Genomic DNA, 22,769 nt, shown 5'->3' with positions numbered 1-22,769 from the left:
TTCAACTTCAAAGGATAATAACTTTAACAAGGAGTCATCCCACATCTTCGACCAAATGCAGACTTTAGTAGGCCTTATCGTGAAGATCACTTTAGCAATCGATAAAATTTGGCGGTATATGCGAAAAAATTCTGTCTGACCCTATGTTTTACTTTTTGTAACAGCGGACGTGTTTTTCGATGGATCTAAAATCCCCACACCACTTCTATGCAGAATACCCCAAGAAACATTCATACCAAGTTTGGTTCTGATTGGTCTTGTAGTTTCAGAGGAGAAGAGGTTTTAAAAATTGTTAAAAACGACAGACGACAAATGATGGCAATAGTTCACATGGGCTATGGCCAAGTAAGCTAAAAACTGCATTGCTTCACTGCCTCACAACTACCTAACCATCCAAAATTTAGGAGACATTACAGGTATTCTGTTTATTGGCGATATCACAGTTGCTTTGACTTAGCATCATCTGAAATCACAGGTTTCGTTTTTATTTATCACAGGAGTAGCACAAGATAGAAAATATCTGTCAGTATAAAGAACAATGAAAAAAAAAAAGTTGCCAATTCATCTGCTGTCATAATGGAGAATGATGCTGCTTTAAGCACAAAGAAAATTCAAATCCAACAAAAACATTAATAAAAGTGCTTCACAGCTCTGAATTTTGATTGAGTTGAGAATAAATATACAACACAGGAAAAGAATTTAATGAGAATCTCAGTGAACGAGCATAACCCCCAAATTCAAACTAGCCTTTTATGATTTTTGTACCAAAATGAAAAAATGTAAATTATTCATTACTGGTGTAAAAATATGTAATAAATTAATATTTGGCCTTTTAATATTGCCCTTGTTGCATGTACTTATCTGCCCAAGATCTTGATACAGGACAGATGACAAGGGCAAAACTTCCTCTAATTCTACTTCTGGTTCGACTGGTTCAACTGGTTCGCCAAATGAGACAAACCACTGGGTACAAACCAATAATGGAACACAAATCTGTGGGTTAACCAGAACAAACCATAAAATGGAAAGCATTCTAAGTTTCCAGTATATTTTCTCTGTAACTGTGACATGCTATATGTATACATGTACCACTGAAATGTCAGTTTTCCTTGGTTCACTCTCTAACAGAATCCAAATTATCAATAATTTATTGATACATTTTCATACAATACATGTACATGTAAAAAGACAAAAAAAAAAGGCAAAGTTTTTAAAATTGACAACTGTACAGATAAATATTCCACATTATTCTGTCACGTGTCTGTCACATGACAGTTGCACAGGATGTTAATCACATGATCAAGTAATGGTTTGATATACATGTCCAGAAAATTAGTTCCAGATTTTAGAAACCGTGAACCTGAAAGAAATAAAATGAAATACAGTTATTGTTACAATGTATGTGTATCTAATTCCATAAACATGGATGACTTTTAATACTTTACTTTGTTGAAGAAATAATTATCATATTACTTTCTGGAACTTGTGTAGATTTGTTAAGTGTAGCACTAGACTGCCACAATTGTTTTCTTCCAGTCATTAATTTAATCTGCTAGGATCTTGGTTCCCTTGATTACTCTTCAACAAATATATTTTTTTTCATATTAATCTTCTAAGTGTCACAGAAAGTTTAAGACTAAATTTTTATCAATATAAATTGAAGTGTTAACTTTAAACCCTTCTAAAAATGAACTGAGTAATATCTCTTGTACAAAAATTTCCATTTCAATTAACTTTCTCAAGTCATAAAGAAATGAAATATCAACAAGGAAACAATCCCTCTATCCTCTACAAAGTGGGAGAGTGGCTACAAAATGTAATATACACTTACATGTAGATAAGAAACAAGTGTAGTGCCCTTAGATATGACCTTTTCCACAAAAAATGATTGCCACTGGAAATGGGGAGATATGGGTAAGGTCAGGCAATTTAGCCTCCTGTAGTGGAGTCCAATGGTTCCTACTCCAATAGAATACTACAGAAAGGTTCCTAAACATGCTAGTAATGTGGCATCTTTCCCAACACGTTGCACCACTATGGTTTCTGTATTATGGCCTGACGACCCCAGCATGTAACATGCCAGGGGTACCCCATTCCACCACCTGGGGCACACAACCCAGTTGCTCTGTGGGCAGAGGGCCCTAGCCCCTGGTTCTGAGCACTATTTAGTTGCCTTTTACAACAAGCTTAGTACTGCTGTGGGCCTATTCTTATGACACCCAGACCTGCATGGGGCATTTTTATGGTTAAAAATCAACTTCCTGTTTTTTCTGTTATTTCAATATTTCTTATTTCTCATTCATTTTTTGTATTATTATTTTGTTTCTTTATTTCCTTTCCTTCTTAATTATCATTACTTGTTCATCTCTGTGTAAAATTATGGATACATCAATGTACATTATTGTTTTGTGAGGTAATATATCAAGTTAAAGAGATAAGACATTTTAAGTTGATCATGTTAAAAAAGGAAGCATTTTTAAGGTGATCATGTTAAAGGAATTTAAGCTTTTTAAGTTGATCATGTTGAAAAGAAAAAGCATTTTAAGTTGATCACATTAAAGGGAGAAGGTATTTCAAGTTGATCACATTAAAGGGAGAAGGCATTTTTTAAAGTGATCATGTTAAAGAGAAAAGGCATTTTCAGTCTTAGAAATTGACACCAGCCCAGCAGCCATGAAAGGCACAAATTCTGGTGGGCTTACAGAATTTGCCCAACGTGCCAATGATTGCTATATAAGTTCATTAATTTTTTTAAGCTCAGTCTTGTTGTCAGAAATTTATATGGAAAAGACTACATTGATCTCATTGATGTTGTTTTGACAATTAATCATGTTTAAACTATAAGGTAGTATTTAACTTTTTAAACTAAACTAGCTACACAATAATATGGATCGAGACTGGAGAATTAATATATCTTCATGTACCTTCAACTGATCTTCTCTTGCTATGCCAACAATTTTGAGGAAATCTCGTATGTGTGTTCTCTGATCTCCTTGTAACTGTATGACTTCTCCATATTCAGGATGTTCTACAACTGTTCCATTACATGCAAACTCCTGTCAGAAAAAAAAAATACAGAGGTTTTATTATGAAAATTTATTATTTACAAATGTAAGAGGAGTTAGATGGCTATAGTTAAGAGGATTCTGCATTTATGTACAGGTAACTTTGTCAAAGAATTTTCTTCCATCAATGTTTTGTCAGTAATTTTTATGCCTAAAGACTTTTGTAGTCCTAAGAGTAAGAAACCTAACTGTTTGGAGATATATGTGAAAAACTACTGTCTGACCCCTATGTTCTATTTTTAGTAACGGCAGCCATGCTTTTCAACAGATCATAAATCCCATATCAGTTCTATACATGATACCCCAAGGAACATTCATAAGAAGTTTGGTTCCGATTGGTCAAGTAGTGTCAGAGAAGAAGATTTTTGAAAGAAATAATAAAAAAGTAACAAAAAAACGTCGAAAAAGGGCAATAACTCCAACATGGCTGAACAGATTAAAATGAAAATTTGACCAGTTTGATCTCATCATGCTAAACAGTTTTACCTCATGTCAGAATTTGGTCAAAACCTAATGGTTTTGGAGATATTTGCCAAAAACTACTGTCTGACCCCTATGTTCTATTTTTAGTAATGGCGGCCATGCTTTTCAAAGGATAAAAAATCCCAAAATCAGTTCTAAGCACGATATCCCAAGGAACATTCATACCAAGTTTGGTTCCAATTGGTCAAGTAGTGTCAGAGAAGAAGATTTTTGAAAGAAATAACATTAAAAATAGAAAAAAAAACATTGAAAAAGGGCAATAACTCCAACATGGTGTAATAGATTAAAATGAAAAATAGACCGCAGATAGATCTCATCATGATGAACACTTTAATCCCATGTTAGAATTTGGCTAAACCTAACGGTTTTGGAGATATATGCGAAAAACTACTGTCTGACTCCCATGTTCTATTTTTAGTAACGGCGGTCATGCTTTCCTACAGATCAAAAATATCCACATCAGTTCTATGCAGGATACCCCAAGGAACATTCATACCAAGTTTGGTTCCAATTGGTCAAGTAGTGTCAGAGAAGAAGATTTTTGAAAGAAATAACATTAAAAATAGAAAAAAAAACGTTGAAAAAGGGCAATAACTCCAACATGGTGAAATAGATTAAAATGAAAAATAGACCGCAGATAGATCTCATCATGATGAACACTTTAATCCCATGTCAGAATTTGGCTAAACCTAACAGTTTTGGAGATATATGCGAAAAACTACTGTCTGACTCCCATGTTCTATTTTTAGTAACGTCGGTCATGCTTTCCTACAGATCAAAAATATCCACATCAGTTCTATGCAGGATACCCCAAGGAACATTCATACCAAGTGTGGTTCCAATTGGTCAAGTAGTGTCAGAGAAGAAGATTTTTGAAAGAAATAACATTAAAAATAGAAAAAAAACGTTGAAAAAGGGCAATAACTCCAACATGGTGTAATAGATTAAAATGAAAAATAGACCGCAGATAGATCTCATCATGATGAACACTTTAATCCCATGTCAGAATTTGGCTAAACCTAACGGTTTTGGAGATATATGCGAAAAACTACTGTCTGACTCCCATGTTCTATTTTTAGTAACGGCGGTCATGCTTTCCTACAGATCAAAAATATCCACATCAGTTCTATGCAGGATACCCCAAGGAACATTCATACCAAGTTTGGTTCTAATTGGTCAAGTAGTTCCAGAGGAGAAGAGTCTTGAAAAATTGTTAACGACGACGACAGACGCCAAGTGATGGCAATAATGCACATGGCCTTCGGCCAGGAGAGCTAAAAAATAAATGAGAAAAATCACATTTACATTCAAATTCATTTCTACTATTTGAGAATACATTGAGCAAAATTTCCTTCTTCCCACTGATGTCAGTATAAGGGGGTTAGGATTCAAGTTTTGAAATTGAAGAGTTACATTCAGCAAGTTTATATATATCAATGAAAGCCTTATTAGGAGTATGTGACAGTGTGATGCTGTATACATTGTAGCTTCCTGAGAAAAGATAGATGGAAACTTGGGCAACTCTTACTATAAATTAAATGCATACCACGAGGTGCAGTGTATGAGGAAATGTAACAAATATTCAAGCAAGTTGACACTGAATTTCCAAAATCATCACAATTTTATAGGAACAGTATTTCTTTTAATTATTGCAAACAAAGCTTATGGGAAAAATAATGCACATGATGTAAGTTTATAATGTACCAGCCATGTTCAAATAAAAAGTACAATGTATTAGTTTACTACTTCATGTTGCATATCTATTTGTACATATGTACATGTTTAAATATACACAAACATGTATACTGTATATCAAGTAATTTTAATATTTTCATTGTCCACATGATTTTCATATGCATGTATCAGACATGAAAGTAACTATTTAATAAAATGTGAAAGTTCCTCCTTGTTAATACAAGTGTTAGCCTCTTTTTGGTGTACACTGAATTTACATGGTACAGTATACAATGTAGCTTAACATTCTGTTCCAAGGGCAAATACAGAAATCGAGAACTGAGAGCACGCTTGACTGATCAAAGAAGGGCCTGCATTTCTTTATTTCAACAAACTTTTTGGGGTAACTATAGGGGGCGGTGCCCACTCAACGCCTAAATCTGTCTTTGCAATTACAAAGCATACATGTATATGTACTTCAATGCTTTTTATGGTGATTTTTTTTTGTTACATCAATACAATTTTGGTTTTTTGTTCACTATTTCCAAGTTATCTACTACACTTGCAAATTATACTTAGTTAAAAATGAATGATTACACCCTGATGTCAATAGCTGTGGAATTGCATTATAATTGCTAGATTACCAGATTATACTAAGTTGTAATATAGCAGGTGCCAATGACAAAGCAGGACATGCTTACCCTTCCAGAGCACCCGATTTGAAGTGGAATTCCTCTTTACAGCGGAAGAAAATCAGGTTCGTGTGAAGCTTCTGTATTTTTTTGGCCGATATTCAAGCTTATCATATATCATATGAAATGCAATGTTAATTACATGTATCATACATTACATGTATTTTGTTTTTCAGAATTAAAAAACTATTCAATAACAATACTGTTATCTCTTTTTCTATTTATTTCAACAAAAAAATCTAAATGCTTTTCAGCATAAAACGTTTTCCTTGAATGATAAGATTGTAGAATTTACTCTATAAAAATCTCTTCCTTAGTTTTTGAATGCAAGTTAGTGACCCATTCTCACAAATTACACTGAACAGTGTCACATGACAAGACTAAACATACATGTACACAGTAAAATACAAACTTAAGAATGAGTAACATCAGGGTTCTCCACGGCCTCTTTTTGCATGGCACTGCGCCATGAATTCAAAACGAGCGCCATATGTTCATTTGGTGTGCGCCATGTATTCAAATTTGCATCATGCATTGCAAATTGGCACTGTATTTCCCAGTTACTCTTGTTTATTACTCACCTAAACCTCTCATAAATCTATATGATTGGCACATGTGTTAATTCTAACAGTAATTTCAATGTTTTGATTGGTAATTTACAGGGGTTTAATGTGTCAGAGAGTGAAACACATGTGTAAACACATCTCGGATCTGTCAAATTTACAATTATCATCGTTGGCAAAATCAATAAGATTATATAAAGCTGGATTTTTCTACTGTTTTTTTTTTTAAATGAACAAAAATTGAAAACTTTTCACTTAATAAAATATAGAAATTATCAAGAGTTTATTTCAATTTGATAAAGATAGATGTGATCGGAGAGGGAGGAAGACGATCATACAACAATGCCTTAACGATCCCAGCAATTATCTGACAGAGCAAAGCCATTTAATTTGCCCAACTTTTATGAAAATGCGATGGATCGACTCCCGAAAGTTCCAACAAGTTGTTTAAAAACACAATTTGGACGAAAACGACGATTTTCTGTTTGTTTGTTTTTTGTGGTTAAATTATAAAGAACTTGTTAAATGCACATGGTTTAATGGTATCAACAAAATGACTACACCTACCAGTGGTTTTAATTTCTCTAGAGCTGTGGACCGTCAAGCCTAGGTAAGGGAAAACTTTACCTTGTTATAATTGAAACAGATAATACAGATAGAAAAAAATACCATTGTTGGTTTCTATGTTGTATAAGTAGCTTGTGCTATTAAATATGTCACATTCAACTTATACTTTTTGGCAAGTCATTTTCTGCGCGAAAGAACAGGCGCTATAATAAAAAAAATTGTCCAACCAGAGAATAAGCCATGTGTTCATTCTGATCCATGGACATCCCTGCAACATACTACCTTTTTACAAGCTTTAACAATTTTTTTCAGGTCATAGTCCGGTGATATTCCTTGGACAGTTGTGAGTGTTTTTCTTCCATTTCTTTGTTGTATACGAATGTGTATCAATCCTTCCTGTACTCCTGCCGTTCCATCTTCATCAACTGATGCATCCTTAAAAGGGTCTAAAATAATAAGTAACTAATGTGGAAAAGATGTTCAGTACTTACAAGGACATGCACATTTAAACTAGAAAAACTGTAAAAATGCTCACTAAATTAAAACCAATCTGTGGCATACATGTACACTACACTCAGCAACATTTGTTTCTCTAACAATCATCCGCACTGAGTGAAACTCTGTGTTACACCGACATTTTGAGTGCTAACCATCCAGATTCCACCTAGCCAACACCGACTGTCTGTATATTGCAATAGTCGTAAAATTCAATGAGACGAAACGGGGAATTCATTGTAAGATATGTATAGTGTTCCTGTTTCTCAGGTAATTTGAAGCACTCCAGTTAAGATGAAAAAAAGTCGTGTAATTATAAATTTGGCATCATCTTTTTTTTTTATTTTTTCATATTTTGTACGTTTATCATTTGTTGATGTGTTGTTTTTTTATTTACAGTCACGTCCAATGAGTGGGGATATCAAGTAGAAATATTACTTCCTTTTTTTAACAAGTAATAATGCAATCTTGATATTTTAATTTTGCATTTGTAAACTAATAATTACTATTTATAAACATGTACTTCTCCGTCTAAGAATCAGGCAAAATGTGTATAAGGTGTGGCACATGAAAGAAAAAACACATGAGATTTTATTGCATTTTCCCGCATTTTTTCCTTATATAAGCAGTCAAAAAATATCTACGTCACATTTGCTTCAGGATAAATTTAAATAGCTTTTCATTTGTTTTCTAAATGAATTGAATATATTTTTGGCAAAACAGACCAAATTGAGAAATATGATATGCCACCCATTGCCTGATTCTTACACAGAATAGTACTTAATAAAACACTATACATTGATTTCTGTAATTTGATTCGAGTGACTGACTTGTAAAAACAGTCTGGTGACGCTTTTAGTTTCTTAAAGTTTTAATAATTGAACAACTTTTCCAGAAATAAAGTAATTACAGGTCCCAAGATAATGTTTACATGAGAATTGTAAAGTAGAAGCCCTTAATCAGGACTGGGAACATTGTCAGTAATAATTATATAAGTTACAAGACGTTGTCCAAACGAGGACGAGACGACGTCCTCAGCCAGTCATTTTCGACCACTGAGTGCTTCAAGTTAACTCTGAGAATTTTTTATTTGAAGTACATTTCAAATACAACTTACATATAGGCTTAGGATCCTAGAACACTGAGGCCTATCTTTATTTTAATAATAAGTTTTGTTTAACGGTTTCAAACTTTCATTGAAGCCAACTGAAGTTTACTCCCATAGAAAAATAATCCCTTGACAAACCTCGCACATATATATATGTAGTTGTCTATTTTTAGAAATTTAAATGAACATATTGTTTACAATGTCTCCGATGCATGTCTGGTCATCATATAAACTGCAATTAATTATAATTATTCAATACAGGAAATTCATGAAGTATGTATCAACAATACATGTCTTTGTTACCATTTTCACGTTATATTTGTCGGTCTTTACCGTATTCTTCCGTGTATTACATGCATCTGTGTATTCCGTGCACCCCCTTCAAGAGAGATCGGCAAAAAAAAGTTAGTTTCCATGTAAAATGCGCACTGGGAAGCGAGGAAAAATCACCAGCAGAAGACCACATTGAGATGAAAGGATTCCAGTAAATCCCCGAAATGCGTATCTTTTCATCATTAATCTTTTAAATAAAAGTATTTTGTATGTTTCCCTGCATTTGCAAGCCATTTATTGATTAAAATAGTTTATAAATAGCGATGTATTGGATCTGATTGGGCTGAAATGTTTACATTTCAGGTAATTCACTAAAACAATGGCGTCAAGTCTGACTGTTTATAAATAAATGTTTTAATTTGCCAAGTTGTGTAATGATATCTGACATCTGGAAACAGTTCATCAAGCGGATTAAAGAATTAGTAATAATTGTTTCACCTTTTAAATTGATCTGTTGTCATTTGATAATTAAATGACAGTGGGCTCGGGGACAGGTTGGCACTCCCGGTATTGTGTATTTAACGCTCCATCGCACACAGGTGAAGAAGTTATAATTAGACGACTTTGAGAGAACAGTAAGAAGTTAGTCATGGTTTTTCGTACAAGCTATGAAATGCAAGGAAACGCCATTGATGGATAAAACAACTATTAAATGGCAGTAAAACTTTAATTGTGTATTTCAAATAAAACTGTTCTCAAAAATACAATGGCTCAATGTAGTTTTTAGTTAACGACTTTGGTTCTGATTCCTGAAAATTACGGACTTGAAAATTGTCTTTAGTTAAAAAATCTAGTAACTCATTGTTTTGGTGTATACCACCATTCCTCTTCTGGAGCAAAGATTAGTGTTGAAAAAAAGTGTGTGTTATACACGGAAGATTACGGTAATACCACGTGCTAATTGTCTCAACCACTATTTTATTGTGCTGACGCCATGGATTAAAGCTGGACAAATCAACTAGTATCGACTTTGGCATTTGGATAAGAATTTTCACCTGTCCTCCAGACAACTTGTGACTTTCTGGGGTCCCAAGTGAATTTTGGAGGTCAGTAACCTGGGAGCTCGGGTACTAACGTCCATATTGTGAAGATCAATGAGATTAACTTCACCGTGCTGGGTGATTTTTCACCCAGGTCAGTGGTTCTCCTTACACAATTAACAAATGGAATATACACTACTATCAACACAAATTATAATTTCTCCACTCTTCACAGTGGAGATATTTTGAGTGGAGTCACAGTGTCTCCACTCTCCAAAGTGGAGTCACCATTTTAAAAATTGTGTGTAATTAACTTCTCCTGTCTTTATGCAAGAGTAATCAAGAGAACCAAGGTTACAGTGGTAATCAAAAGAATGTAATCTAGCGACAAAGACCAGACATGGAAAACAGACATACACAACAAAGAACATAAAGTAACTAAAATCATACATGCAAAGTAACAAAAGCAAATGAGCAACTCGGACTCCACCAAAAACTGGGAGCATGGACCAGGTGCACTGGTAGAGTAAACGTCCTCTGCTTTTCTAGAAACACCTGCCAAGTTGCTCATAAAAAGTCCAGGGTAGGCTAACAAGGAAAGGAAAACTATGACCCGCTGAATAAATCAGCTTTCATGGTGCAGATGGATATACCATAACCATCCACAAGTTCATCATGTTCATGACGATGACTATAAAACTCCTGTAGTGATGACTTCAATCTTGAAAAGTCATCATGTTTGTCAGAAAGTTTGGTCAATAGTTTTCCTTTACCATCAATTTCTAAGTGTAGGTCAAGATATGAGGCTGACTTCACAGTGCCTGCTTAGTATCCTTTATCTCAAGTTCTTTGGGGTAGATGCGATGTATCAAATCCCAAAATTAGGATTGTTTAAAGATAATACATCATATATATAGCAGAAACTGAGATCAAAGGATCTAGGCAAACAATATTCTTTCTTTCAGATCAGATCAGCAATGAAGTCAGCCTCACAAGAGTGAAGGAATAGGTCAGCAAGTAAAGGAGCACAATTTGTTCCCATTGGAATGCCGACCATTTGTTGAAAAACACATCTACCACACTGGACAAATATGTCAATTAAAAATTCCAGCATTTTGTCAATGTCTTCCTTTGTATACATGTATTTCGAAGATGACTTGGAATTATTTCTTACAAAGTGTGAGGATTCTCTACCAAGAACTATATATTTGTATCTAGGTGTACCATCTTTTTTTGGAAAAACAATGATGTACATGTATAATGTTTTTAAGTTGGGATATTAACCGAGTATGGGGAAAAGAAGTATACAGTGTTGAAAAATTACAGGTTTTAATGCTATTATATTCAGATAATAGTCTTGAACTGATTGTCTCCAAAAGATCTTTCGAATATTTCAGGATCCACATTGAATACCACTACGGAAGTAACACGTGTTGTGGTAGGACTGCAAACACTTTTTGACAGTTGTGAGTATATAAGTTAAAAGTTTTGAAAGAGGTTATAAGGTATATTAAACGGTTCCACCAGCTTAATAACATTTCAGTAAAGGACAGAAAAAAAATATTAACAACTATTGAAATTGAGCAACATTATACTGGTTTTTACTTTGGTGGAGTGTAGGATGGGAGTGACTCAACTGTGAAGAGGGGAGAAATTAAGTTTGGTCGACAGTAGTGTACAAAGTCCCAGCTGGGTGGGTGTAACACATTTCATCGTGAAAAAATTAGACTGGCACTGTGTTTCACCGACTAACACAGATTTAAAACTCCAACTTGTGTGTTAGAGAAACACAAGTCGCTGAGTGTAGCGACACTAGTGTACATTTACTTAGGGTGTTCATTTTTCTTTGTGTTGATATTTTGAGCCTTCCACTCACATACTTGATAATTGCAAGCTTTTAACATATATGTACAATGCTCATTTATAAACTGAGCTTTTTCCTTTCATTCATGATAGGTGTACTGATTTCATTACTAATACATACAAAACTATGTAATCTGGAAAATTGAAGTTTTGGTGACAGTATATGAAACTTGAATATTTACTTCATGTTGTCATAACACAAAGATTGTCTTTGAGAAGACATATAGATCTATAAGCATAAGTCTCAAGCTCCACAGAGAATGACTAAATCCACTCGCATGGGCATGTTTACATCGATACATTTGTAAATTGAAACATACTGAATATGATGAAATATTTTTTACATCAGCTGATGATGAAAAACTTCTTCATACAACGATTACTCACCAAGAGTTTGACCAAATGTATTACTTATACTTGTCATAAAAACGTTTATGTATTCAAAAACACCAATAAAAGAATATATTTAAAGGATTATGATGGATTTTTCTTTTGGAAAACTTTCAGATTTGTTTACGTTCTTCCAATTCAACCGGAAGTTGAAGAAACAATTGTAAATGATCAAACGCAATTTTTTCAACTCGACTTTCGCGAATAATTCGGTGCTAGAGTTTCAAAATATTAAACAAAGGTCCAAGATAAAGATTGTGGAATTATTGAAGCATTCTTCCTCCTCAACATTGATACAACCAAAATTTTAAATATTTCGTCATAAGATCGTTCCGTTTAATTTCATCAAAATTATTATTATGATCAGCACTTCCTGTTGTTGAAAATTAGAAGCAAACTGTTGAGTTTAATGGAATTTTATCCCAAAAAAAACAGTTTTCTGTCATAATTACGGTATAACTCCATGGTTCTGGTTTACATATATCAACATAAAATTCGACATGATGTGTGTTAATTGTCGCGTTAATGATCGCGATCTTCAAGTCCTTTCAATTTTTTAACGTTTGTAAACAAGTTCATGAGACATGACACTGTGACATAAACCATGTTTGTCTTGCAGAAGTATTGCTCTTAATTGTCGTATTTTGCATTCTAAGATTTTTATTCAATATTTTCAAATATTTGTATTCTCATACACATTTTATCATGTAATTACATGTACGATGTAGGTCCTTCGGCGACCTTCCCCAAGTACATGTACTTCGGGAAGGACCTATTTTAAAGACATGACTCTAATTAATGGAGGACATATACATGGGAAACAGAAACAAAATATACATGTACATCTTGTCTTACTATGAATTTCCCAATAATCCCCTTTGAATTTTAGACTATTACAATATACAAATGGTCATTGTTGGCATGGGTGTTAGGTTTAAGAATTAAGTAACATACATGTAAGTAGTAAGGATACGTATATTCTACCCTTTTATTGAGTTTGTAAATAACAGCAACAATACATGCCAGAAAACGTATTAATTCAATATACAATATGTACAAAAATGTATCTTACAGAACATTATTTGATATTTGCATAAGAAAATTGATAACAACATTAGTGGAAATCAGGGAGATTTGATACACAAGCACTTTTTATTTTTATTTTAACATTTCAATTCTTTACTTTCACTTATACAGGTACATGTACTTATAATTTTATCTTTAATAAATTGATATCTATTAGATCAGTAAAGAGAAAAAGCCAAGGGGACCAATAATAAATGTTTCTGAGGTGTTTTTTTATCCAGCATTTGATATTCCTTTGAAACTGTATACAGAGTTCAATACAATCTCTATTTAGTTCTCCTTTCTTAAAAAAAAACAAAATTCCAGGGACGTAGAGTCAGCAACCTCCTATATGTGTAGATTCTCTGTCAAAATATGAAATAATCAGGCTCAAAATTTTTCTGTCAGAAGTGGCAGTAGCAATATACATGTAGAAATGATTGTTTGGACTTTTAACGCAGGTGCACAGCATATGTTATAGGAGGTATCACAGATTCCCTTTCGTCACCAGCAATGTAACAACATACATTGCAGGGATGAAGTTGTCTTCAAAGTCAAATGTTATTTGACAGACTCAAAAGGTGGGTGAATCCTGGGCAGATTGAGTCAGTGGGAACAGAACTTTTAATAACTATAAATTTATATACAAAATTCAAATTGCCAATGAAATTGGTAAGGTAAAATGTACATGTATACATAGCCATCTTTCATCAGCTGCTGAGTTAACTCCTTAGCTCAGTTAGTTACAGAGTTTGATTCCTACAGCTACATGTACATGTACCCCAACAACTCTACTGTGTATTAGAATCAGGGATTCATTGAGGTCATTTCTGGAACATTCTGATGTTTCAGAACAATTCTTAACATAAAAATTAAAAGCAAGGCTAAAACTGACATTATTGATAGCAAATTTGAACTTTGAAACACTGGTACATTTGCAAATGGATGTCAACATAGATGTCTTTATTTATATTTATGGCCAAAAGCTTCGGTACGATAGAATTCTGTTCATTTTGCTGTCTGAAAGTGATTTCTTAACCAGATTGAATGTTTTATAAGCTGTGTCTGATTAAGAGGTATAAATTCAACTTCAGAGTTTTTACATGTCAGTTACATAGTTATGGTCATTAGCATGATTAATGAAGAATGTTCTAGTTATTTTCAAAAACTTCTTACATTCATTCACTACAGTCAACACAAATTTAAATTTCTCCACTCTCCACAGACACAGTGGAGATATTTTGAGTGGAGTCATAGTGTCTCAACTCTCAACAGTGGCGTCACCTTCTAAAAATTGTCTGTTACCGTAGTGTACTAATCCTGTCTTTTTTTCCAAAGTATATGTGTAAATGGTTCTAGCAGTTTGATAACATTCAAGTAACTGACAGAAATCAATAATGAAACATAAAACTGGAGCAATTTTATCCCAGTTTTTACTTTGGTGAAGTCAAAGTGGAGATCACGAGTGACTTGAACTGTGCAGACTGGAGAAATAAAAATTTTGGTTCAGTGACGGTATTGTACATAAGCTAAACCATTTAATGCCGGTCAACTTCGGTATAAGTACATTTTATAGTTTGCAAGTTCAAGATCAGTTAATCATGTACATTGGCCATATACTGTATTTCTCATTTACGACTCATTTATTACATAGCAATGCCTTTTTTTGCTTTGAAATACGTGTAAAACCAAAACATGAAACATAAATTAGGACAGCTGACCTGCATAGTATCTTTGTTTAACTGCATCCTCTTTATGACTTCTAAAATTCATGCACACAAATGTACATACCATGCATGTATTTGTTAATTTATTTCCAACTTTCTCATGGATTTCTGTCATTTTTTTACTAATAAATAATATACATTTATATGTAGTCACTTACAAGGGTCTGATACATATATTTCACATTGTATGCCAAGTTGATGCTCTTAAACACAACAGATTCACGTGGGTCGGTCCTTTGATTTTACTGACACAATGTGTACAAAAAGACATTTAAGCATTTAATTTCATATATATTTATATCTTTTTTAGATTGCAAAGATGCCTGGTTGACCTCCACAAGGAAATGGATCCTGTGAGGCAAAAATCCAAAACTCTGCCCCCTGGTGTCTCTCCACCCAAAGCGTCAGCTAATGTTGGACTCTTCAGAAGACTGAAAAGGAGATTTTTACTGAAAAATAAAGCTTATGACCTTGGAATACCAGAAAATGAGTCCATACAAGGTGTGTCTTTCAGAAGACGCAGCGATGATATCGCAGGGAAAGAGGAGAAAGGTGTGGAGATCAGTAGAACACAGTCAGAAAGACTGGCACAGAAACCAATTATCACTGTCTTAAATCAAAGTCACAACAAGAAAAGTAAAAGCAAAGCTCCTGTTGTAAATGGTAATGGTATCTATGAGTTTGACAAATCACTGAACAGAAGTTTTGAAGAGGATTGTGTGATTGTTAACAACTTTGTTGTATCAGATGATCAAGCAATAGATTTAGATAATCCTCAGTTGTCATTCCAGGAAAAAGAGGAGATTTTTATTGACCCTGATCCTGGTTATGAAACGCTTGATGAAGTTCGGCGTAAAATGAAACTTCAAATGTCTGAAAGTATGGTTGTAAAAAATAATATAAATGATAATTTTGAGCGAGACACAACAGTTAGAACGAGTCAGCATAGGAGGACTCAATCATCTGGAACGGCTGAAAATTGTATCAGATCAGATAATTATGATCCCATCAGAGACATTTATACAAGGAAGATGGATAATAATTCACCTTCAGCATGTGCCAGTGATATAAATCTTTCACAAGCCCCGGCAGTTTTACAAAGACCTTACACAATATGTGGAAATTCTCCAAACATGTTGTCACTGGGGAGTTGTCCATTAAGAAATGATCAGATTTCTTTACCAAATATTGACAATAGTGCAATACAGGATGGCATGTGTAATTCAGATACTTGCCTATGTCAGTATAGTGCTACTGGTGAACTTTATGCAAATCCAAAGATTCTTTTTCGAAAACGATCTCAGAAACAAGAAGGGTCAAACAGTTTATCCTTGTCTGACACTCAGAATATTATAGAACCTCCAGACCAATTTAATATGACTGTTGATAATAGATTGTCAAGTTTTGATGAAGGACCCCCTCTTCCTGCAAGGAAATACAGCATGTATGATGATCTGAAATCTCCTGATTCAGCTTCTTTTCTGGCTAGTCCAGGGAGCAAAACTGACTCGCCTATTAAACATCATATAGAAGAATCATCTATCAACTCAGTGTTTAATTCTGAACATAACATCGATATGAATGATCAAACAGGCTGTGATACAAAGCAGCATTACACAGAATCATATCTACTGAACTATAGAAAAAGTTTGGAGAAACAAGAGGAAAGTTGTGCTGAGTGCTATAACCAACAAAATAGTGCCATTATATTAGAGCAGCCAAGCCAAATGAATGAACTCAAAATTCATAAATCTACTGACTTTGCTAAATGTGAAAATATTGACTCAGTTAAATCAGACATTAACTGTGATGTTTCATCCAACATATCAGACACTTGCGGTAGTTTGTCAGTTTCGGTCAGTTCTGGAGACACTATAAAATGTGTAGTTCTCGACTCCCCACAATCAACAGAAGCTGAGAGTATTCCAGAGGAATTAGAGATTCTCCACATCTCAGAGGAAGACGAGGGGTATGCTGAAGTCAAAGATGCAGAGTTTATTAAAAAACAGGAGTGCTTGTGTGCCATGAATGACAGAGAAGTCCAGTTAGGGTGGATATCAGAGGGACTAGAAAATGTCAGTTGTTCTGCAAAGGACTTTAGTCAGGATGGGAATTCAGAAGAAAGACTTGCTATTCTGAGTAGAAAAAGTTTGTGTGATTGTTCTTCTGATCATAGTACAAGCAAGAAAATCAATCGTTCTTCAGAGCCGTGGACCTTTAACTTGACAACACAGAATAGCAATACTGGTGTAGCTAATGTACCAAAAATGTCATCAAAAAGTCAGAGCTTACCTTTGACCTCTAGTAATAATGGACCTTATCATTCTGATATGAAACTTGACATTAATTCATCAGAAAACAATTACAGAGAGAGGGATGAATTATCTAAACCTATTATACCAACTCCAGAGTCATCTCAAACACAATACTTCAGTGACTCAAAAATAGAATTTAGATCATTTGGACAGCATCACAGGAAAAGTTCAACTCTAGAATCTATGAGTTCATTTGCTGAAAGTGATGACAATTCTAGTATTCGTTCATCGGAGATTTTGAGTGATATTCATGTGATGTCTTATGAAGATGATGCTGATGCAATCCTTGAAAGCCTTGCAAGTAGGCGGAGCTCCTTTGCGGATGAACTAGACACTGACACATATGGCAGCAATGAAGCCTCTGGTGGACAATGTCTAGAAGGTCAAAGTTCACAGAGTAATGGAAGGGAGATGAAAAGATTGCCTGACTTTTATTATGATGATTCAGAACCCATTCATATGTCACTAGCAGAACTTGGAATGGACAGTTCTGAGTCTGTGAGGAATGCATATGAAACTTTGCCTGATGATCACGATGAAAGAACTCCAGAATCAGCACCAACTCCTCCTTTAAAACAGAGATCTAATGACCTTGACACTAGACCTCCAGCAATAATACCAAGGTCAAATAAAGAAACAGGTCAGTATTCACTAAATACACAGAAAACACATTCTATACATGAACATGTATGTTGTAAAAAAGGGTAGTGCCAAGCATACATGTATAGTTTGTAATGACATTGGAAATACATATTACAGTTAATTAGTGTTTAGATCAGATATGTGTACAATGCAACCACATGTACATGCATTTTTTGTATATAGCTGTACAACTGAAGATTGCAATAGATTTACTTTTCAAAAAAACCATGCTACAAGTAGGCAATTTTTTTTAAATTGTGTAATATAAACATTTTGAAGGCTTACAAGTTTTTTATAATTTCTAATATAAAAAGGACTTTGGCCAACTTTCTCTGGTTTTTTTGTTTTTTGAATAGTACTTTACGTTTCATGCTAATATATATTGTACATGTACATGTAAGATCATTCAAGTACATCACTAATTGATTACTTTTGACTGATTGGGAAATACTGTGATGAGAGATCCTGTTACATGAAGTTCAAACCAATACCAACTATTCTTTGAGAGAGTAAAAGTAATCAGTTATTGAAACAAAGAAAACATATTATTGTAACAACACTATAACCCAAAAAAAAATACAAAGCACAAACAAGTGACTGGGTGTTGCTTGAATTTAAAAATCTCTTTTCTTAAAACACTGAATGCAAAGTATGACTGTCAAGTCAGTTACATGTTGGCTACGTGCATTACACAACAAAATGGGCATAATAAAATTCATAATATTTATTGTTTCTGTGATTAGTTCATTATAACCTAAAAATTTACATTTTCACCTAAAAGCACCTAAGCAACCATCTTGCTCTTTTAGAACATGTGTTTTTCTTAAATCACAGAATGCAAAACACAAAACAGTTCTTCTTTGGAAATTCCCAACTCAAAGTGTTGACTTTTGAGCAAAAATATTGAAAAAGTGTGTTCAACTACACTGTATATTGTTGTACTTTTGTTGCCATCTTCAGTATTTTTCCTCTATCTGATTTCTGTCTGTTGTGAAGAATGCATACATGTATGTAACTTCTATAATGATGAATACATATGTAACTTCCAACATGAAGGATACATCTGTAACTTTTTTCCTGAAGGATACAAGTGTAACTTCCAACATGAACGATACATGTACATTTGTAACTTCTGTTATGAAAGACACCTGTACATTTGTAACTTCTGTCATGAAGAATATACATGTATGTGTAATTTTAAAATGAAGAATACTTGTGTAAGTTTCTTCGTAAAGAATACACATTTAACTTCTGTTATGAAGAATACTTGTGTAACTTCTGTCACAAAGAATACATGTACATACATGTATATATGTACATGCAACTACGTATAATGTCATGAAAAATACTTTCCATCTTTTTCATGAAACAAAAAAATTATATGTTGCAGGTTACAGACAAGATTTTATGGAAAGCATGCAACAGTTGAAGGATGTAAGTTATAAACATTATGAATAAAGGAGGTAGACCTAGGGTTAGGGACATAACTCTTGAAATCAGTGATATGTTTGTATCATATTCAATTTCAATTTGAAACAGAATGAAATCAGTTCAAGTTGCTTTGATGCTTACATGAGGTTGCTGTAAAATGCTGAATACAAACGTTCCAATGATTTATGAGAGTTGTGTCCCTTACCCTAGGTCCACCTCCTTAAATCTTTAATCCTGCTCCTGTGGTTTTAAACAGTTAACCAGTCTGAGTGTTCAACTGTTTTCCGGTCACCTCTGTTAGCTTTTGTCATGATGGTATTTATATTTTGTACAAAACTCCACTTCCACAATGTAGTATGGAAAACTTCAAATCCATGTCGATAGAAGTGTCTGTTTTTTTTTCAGTTTATTGTATATGTATGATCATACAACTGTTGCTGTTATAATAGACCATGAGCGTTTCTAAATAATTACAGAAGCATGTCATTAGTGGCACTATAAATAAATACTCAAATAACACAGTATTAGAAACTGATACGGTTAAAAGTCAGTGTACTGTTGTTTTCTTTGGAATAGTACTGATTGTAAAATGATGTACATGGTAAAGCCAGAGGAATGATATATTTTATATGATATATGATATTATTGCAGTGTGGTTGGTACTGGGGACCATTGAGCTGGGAGGAGGCAGAAATTAAATTGATAGATAAACCTGATGGATCATTTTTGGTGCGAGATAGTTCTGATGATCGTTACATCCTAAGTCTTTCATTTAACATGCAAGGAAGAGTCCATCATACCAGGATAGAGCATCATAAAGGTTTTACTGTATTTCTTTTAAGTACAGTTCTGTCTGAGAATCATGCAAAGTAAACAATAAGTGAAACTCTCAATTTATAGACAAAATGTCAGTTAGAGTTGGGTTTAGGAGATAATTGTAGCTTAACTTAAATTGAATTCTATGAAAAAGGTAAAGCAATTGGATTATAGTGCTTAGGTAGATCCAGGGGGCCTTCATGCTTGAAAGGTTTGATTGTTTATATAGGAAAAACTGGAAATCACTGGATGAGGCCCCCTGTTAAAAATTTCTGAATACATATCTGAAGTGATATTTATAGAAAATGCCTGAGATCCATATTTTAGGTTGATATGAATAATTTTTTTGATGAATATTAAAAGTAAATGCATGTATGTAACAAAGCTCAGAAATAATAATTCTTAACTTGGTACTGTAGAGTACATGTATAAAAAATGAATATTGTCCATTTATACTGAACTCATAAATTAGCTTGTATGTTCTGAAAAAAAATCCTCTTCAGTTCCATTAATTGTTAAGATTTCATATGCAGCTGTTTTTTATCAATGTTGCAACACACTTATATTTTTCACAAAAAATAAATAAAGATTTTTTTACAAAGCCAGAGAGAACAAAAATATTTGTATTATGACAGAAATTAATCAGGTTTTTTAAGGAGGTAGACCTTGAGTAAGGGAAATATCTCTTGAAATCAGAGATATGTTTGTATCATATTCAATTTCACCAAAGCCTTTCAAGCTTTCCTTTGAAACAGAATGAAATCAGTCCTAGTTACTTTGACACTTACATGTGATTGATGTCAAATGCAGAATACAAGCATTCTAATGATTTGTAAGAGTTGTGTCCCTTACCCTAGATCAACCTCCTTAATATGTAAATATTGCTTTGTAGGAAAGTTTAGTTTTTGGTCCCAGCCAGAGACACATGGAAAATCTACAATTAAACAGTTCATCGAACAGTGTGTGCAGAATTCTCGTAATGGACAATTTTTGTACTTTGTTCGACCTTCTGGTCCAGGAGCGCCACCTATGCCAGTACACCTTCTACATCCAGTATCACGGTTTAAACAGATGCAATCATTGCAGCATATGTGCAGATTTAAGATTCTGCAGATTGTACGACGTGACCACATTGATTATTTACCGATTCCAACAAGCATAAAGAATTACCTTAAGGAGGCTCAGTATTATGTTGAATACTTAGAGGAATAGTTGTTTATTAGAATTTTATCAGTTCTTATTCACTTCTAATACAAACTCCTTCAACTATATTAGTGTTAGTGCTATTTTTTAAAACGTGTAAGGTAGAGAGGAAAGACACTTTTAAATGTATAAATGGGTGATTGTCGAAATTCTTGAATGAAATGTAGCTTTAAATTGCTTCTATGGGCGATTCTCCTTGTCAAAAGTGTCTTGACTTCAATGCTTATATGTTTTAATGGAACAACTCTTAGCTATGATATGCTATTACATAGTTCTTGGTTTTCATTAATTCTCATTCACTCTTTTGCTCAGAAATTTCATATTCCCTATGAACATATGTAATATACATCTCTGATATAGTTTGCGACCAATCTTCTTTCAATGTGGCAATTTGAACCAAGAATTACAAGAAGTTTAAAACTACACTGACTTTTATTATAAATTATTTTAATTGTTGTAAAAACGTGTTCCAAAATCTGAAACTTGCTTTTATGTTTCTATCAACTGATGGACATATCATGGTTTACTACTGTAACATAACTCAAATTCCTTTCAAGATTTTGACATTTCTTTAGTATAATGATTGTCTGTATGAAAGGAAGCTCCCTTTTTCATTGGTTCAGATTTATCTGGGACTGGTGTGTTATATGTTTTAGTGTATATATTTATATTGATATTTAATACAGTGAAATCTGTTTAAATGTTACTCTCACTTTACCTCAATGTTCTATAGGCCAAACAAACATCATTTTTTGGTTCTCAGGTCTTTTCTGATTTGGTTGGCTTTGCTATCCATTTTATCATAATAGAATAAAATAAAAAACAAGAAAGCATTGCTTTCTACCTTTTTCCAGCTATGTTACTACAAAAAAAAAATACTCATCATTTTAACGGGGATATAAAAAGATCATTAGTTTTAATGACAAGTGACCTAAGAACCAAGATATTAAGTATAAGTGTTAGTAAGAATCAGGCAAAATGGGAAAAATCAGAAACATGCATGGCAAAACCCCACCAATCTGACAATATAACATCACTCAACGACACTTTCTCTATTTGAAAGACCATTATATGATCTCTGCATCACTGGCTTTGCTCAGAAATTTTTCAATAGAATGTTAGAAAAATGAGGTTTTTGACTGAGTTATCTGCCCTTTAAATGTTCATTTTCAGTGCATTTCAGTGAAATTATAATTCAATGCACCAACATGATATGGAAAATATTATCTTTTTTCCATGATTCTGATGGTGCAAATAGTCAATTTACACTATCAAAATGATGGGTTTTTTCATACCATGTTTCACCCACTGCCTGATTCTTACAGAGACTGACATCTAATTATTACAGCTTTTAATT

At 33.6% G+C, this 22,769-nt stretch overlaps 2 protein-coding genes across 2 annotated transcripts; one reads left to right on the top strand and one right to left on the bottom strand.

The window, feature by feature from the left end:
• Positions 1-1,132: 1,132 nt before the first annotated feature.
• On the bottom strand, positions 1,133-12,377 carry LOC148600247 (eukaryotic translation initiation factor eIF1-like). Its single transcript, XM_088559529.1, has 4 exons — positions 12,211-12,377; positions 7,327-7,490; positions 2,925-3,056; positions 1,133-1,360 (listed from the first exon to the last, which is right to left on the bottom strand). The coding sequence occupies exons 1-4, from the start codon at positions 12,245-12,247 to the stop codon at positions 1,346-1,348; spliced, it is 348 nt and encodes a 115-aa protein (XP_088415655.1). The 5' UTR covers positions 12,248-12,377; the 3' UTR covers positions 1,133-1,345.
• A 174-nt stretch (positions 12,378-12,551) lies between these two features.
• Positions 12,552-22,288, top strand: LOC148600246 (uncharacterized). The gene is made up of 5 exons (XM_088559527.1): positions 12,552-12,666; positions 15,316-17,960; positions 19,353-19,396; positions 20,045-20,213; positions 21,102-22,288. The coding sequence occupies exons 2-5, from the start codon at positions 15,350-15,352 to the stop codon at positions 21,419-21,421; spliced, it is 3,144 nt and encodes a 1,047-aa protein (XP_088415653.1). The 5' UTR covers positions 12,552-12,666; positions 15,316-15,349; the 3' UTR covers positions 21,422-22,288.
• Positions 22,289-22,769: the final 481 nt, after the last annotated feature.

This window comes from Perna viridis, chromosome 13, assembly GCF_037379345.1.
Source record: "Perna viridis isolate PV_CMFRI_1.1 ecotype Kerala chromosome 13, ASM3737934v1, whole genome shotgun sequence".
Lineage (NCBI taxonomy): Eukaryota > Metazoa > Mollusca > Bivalvia > Mytilida > Mytilidae > Perna > Perna viridis.
This window is presented reverse-complemented; position numbering and strand designations above follow the sequence as displayed.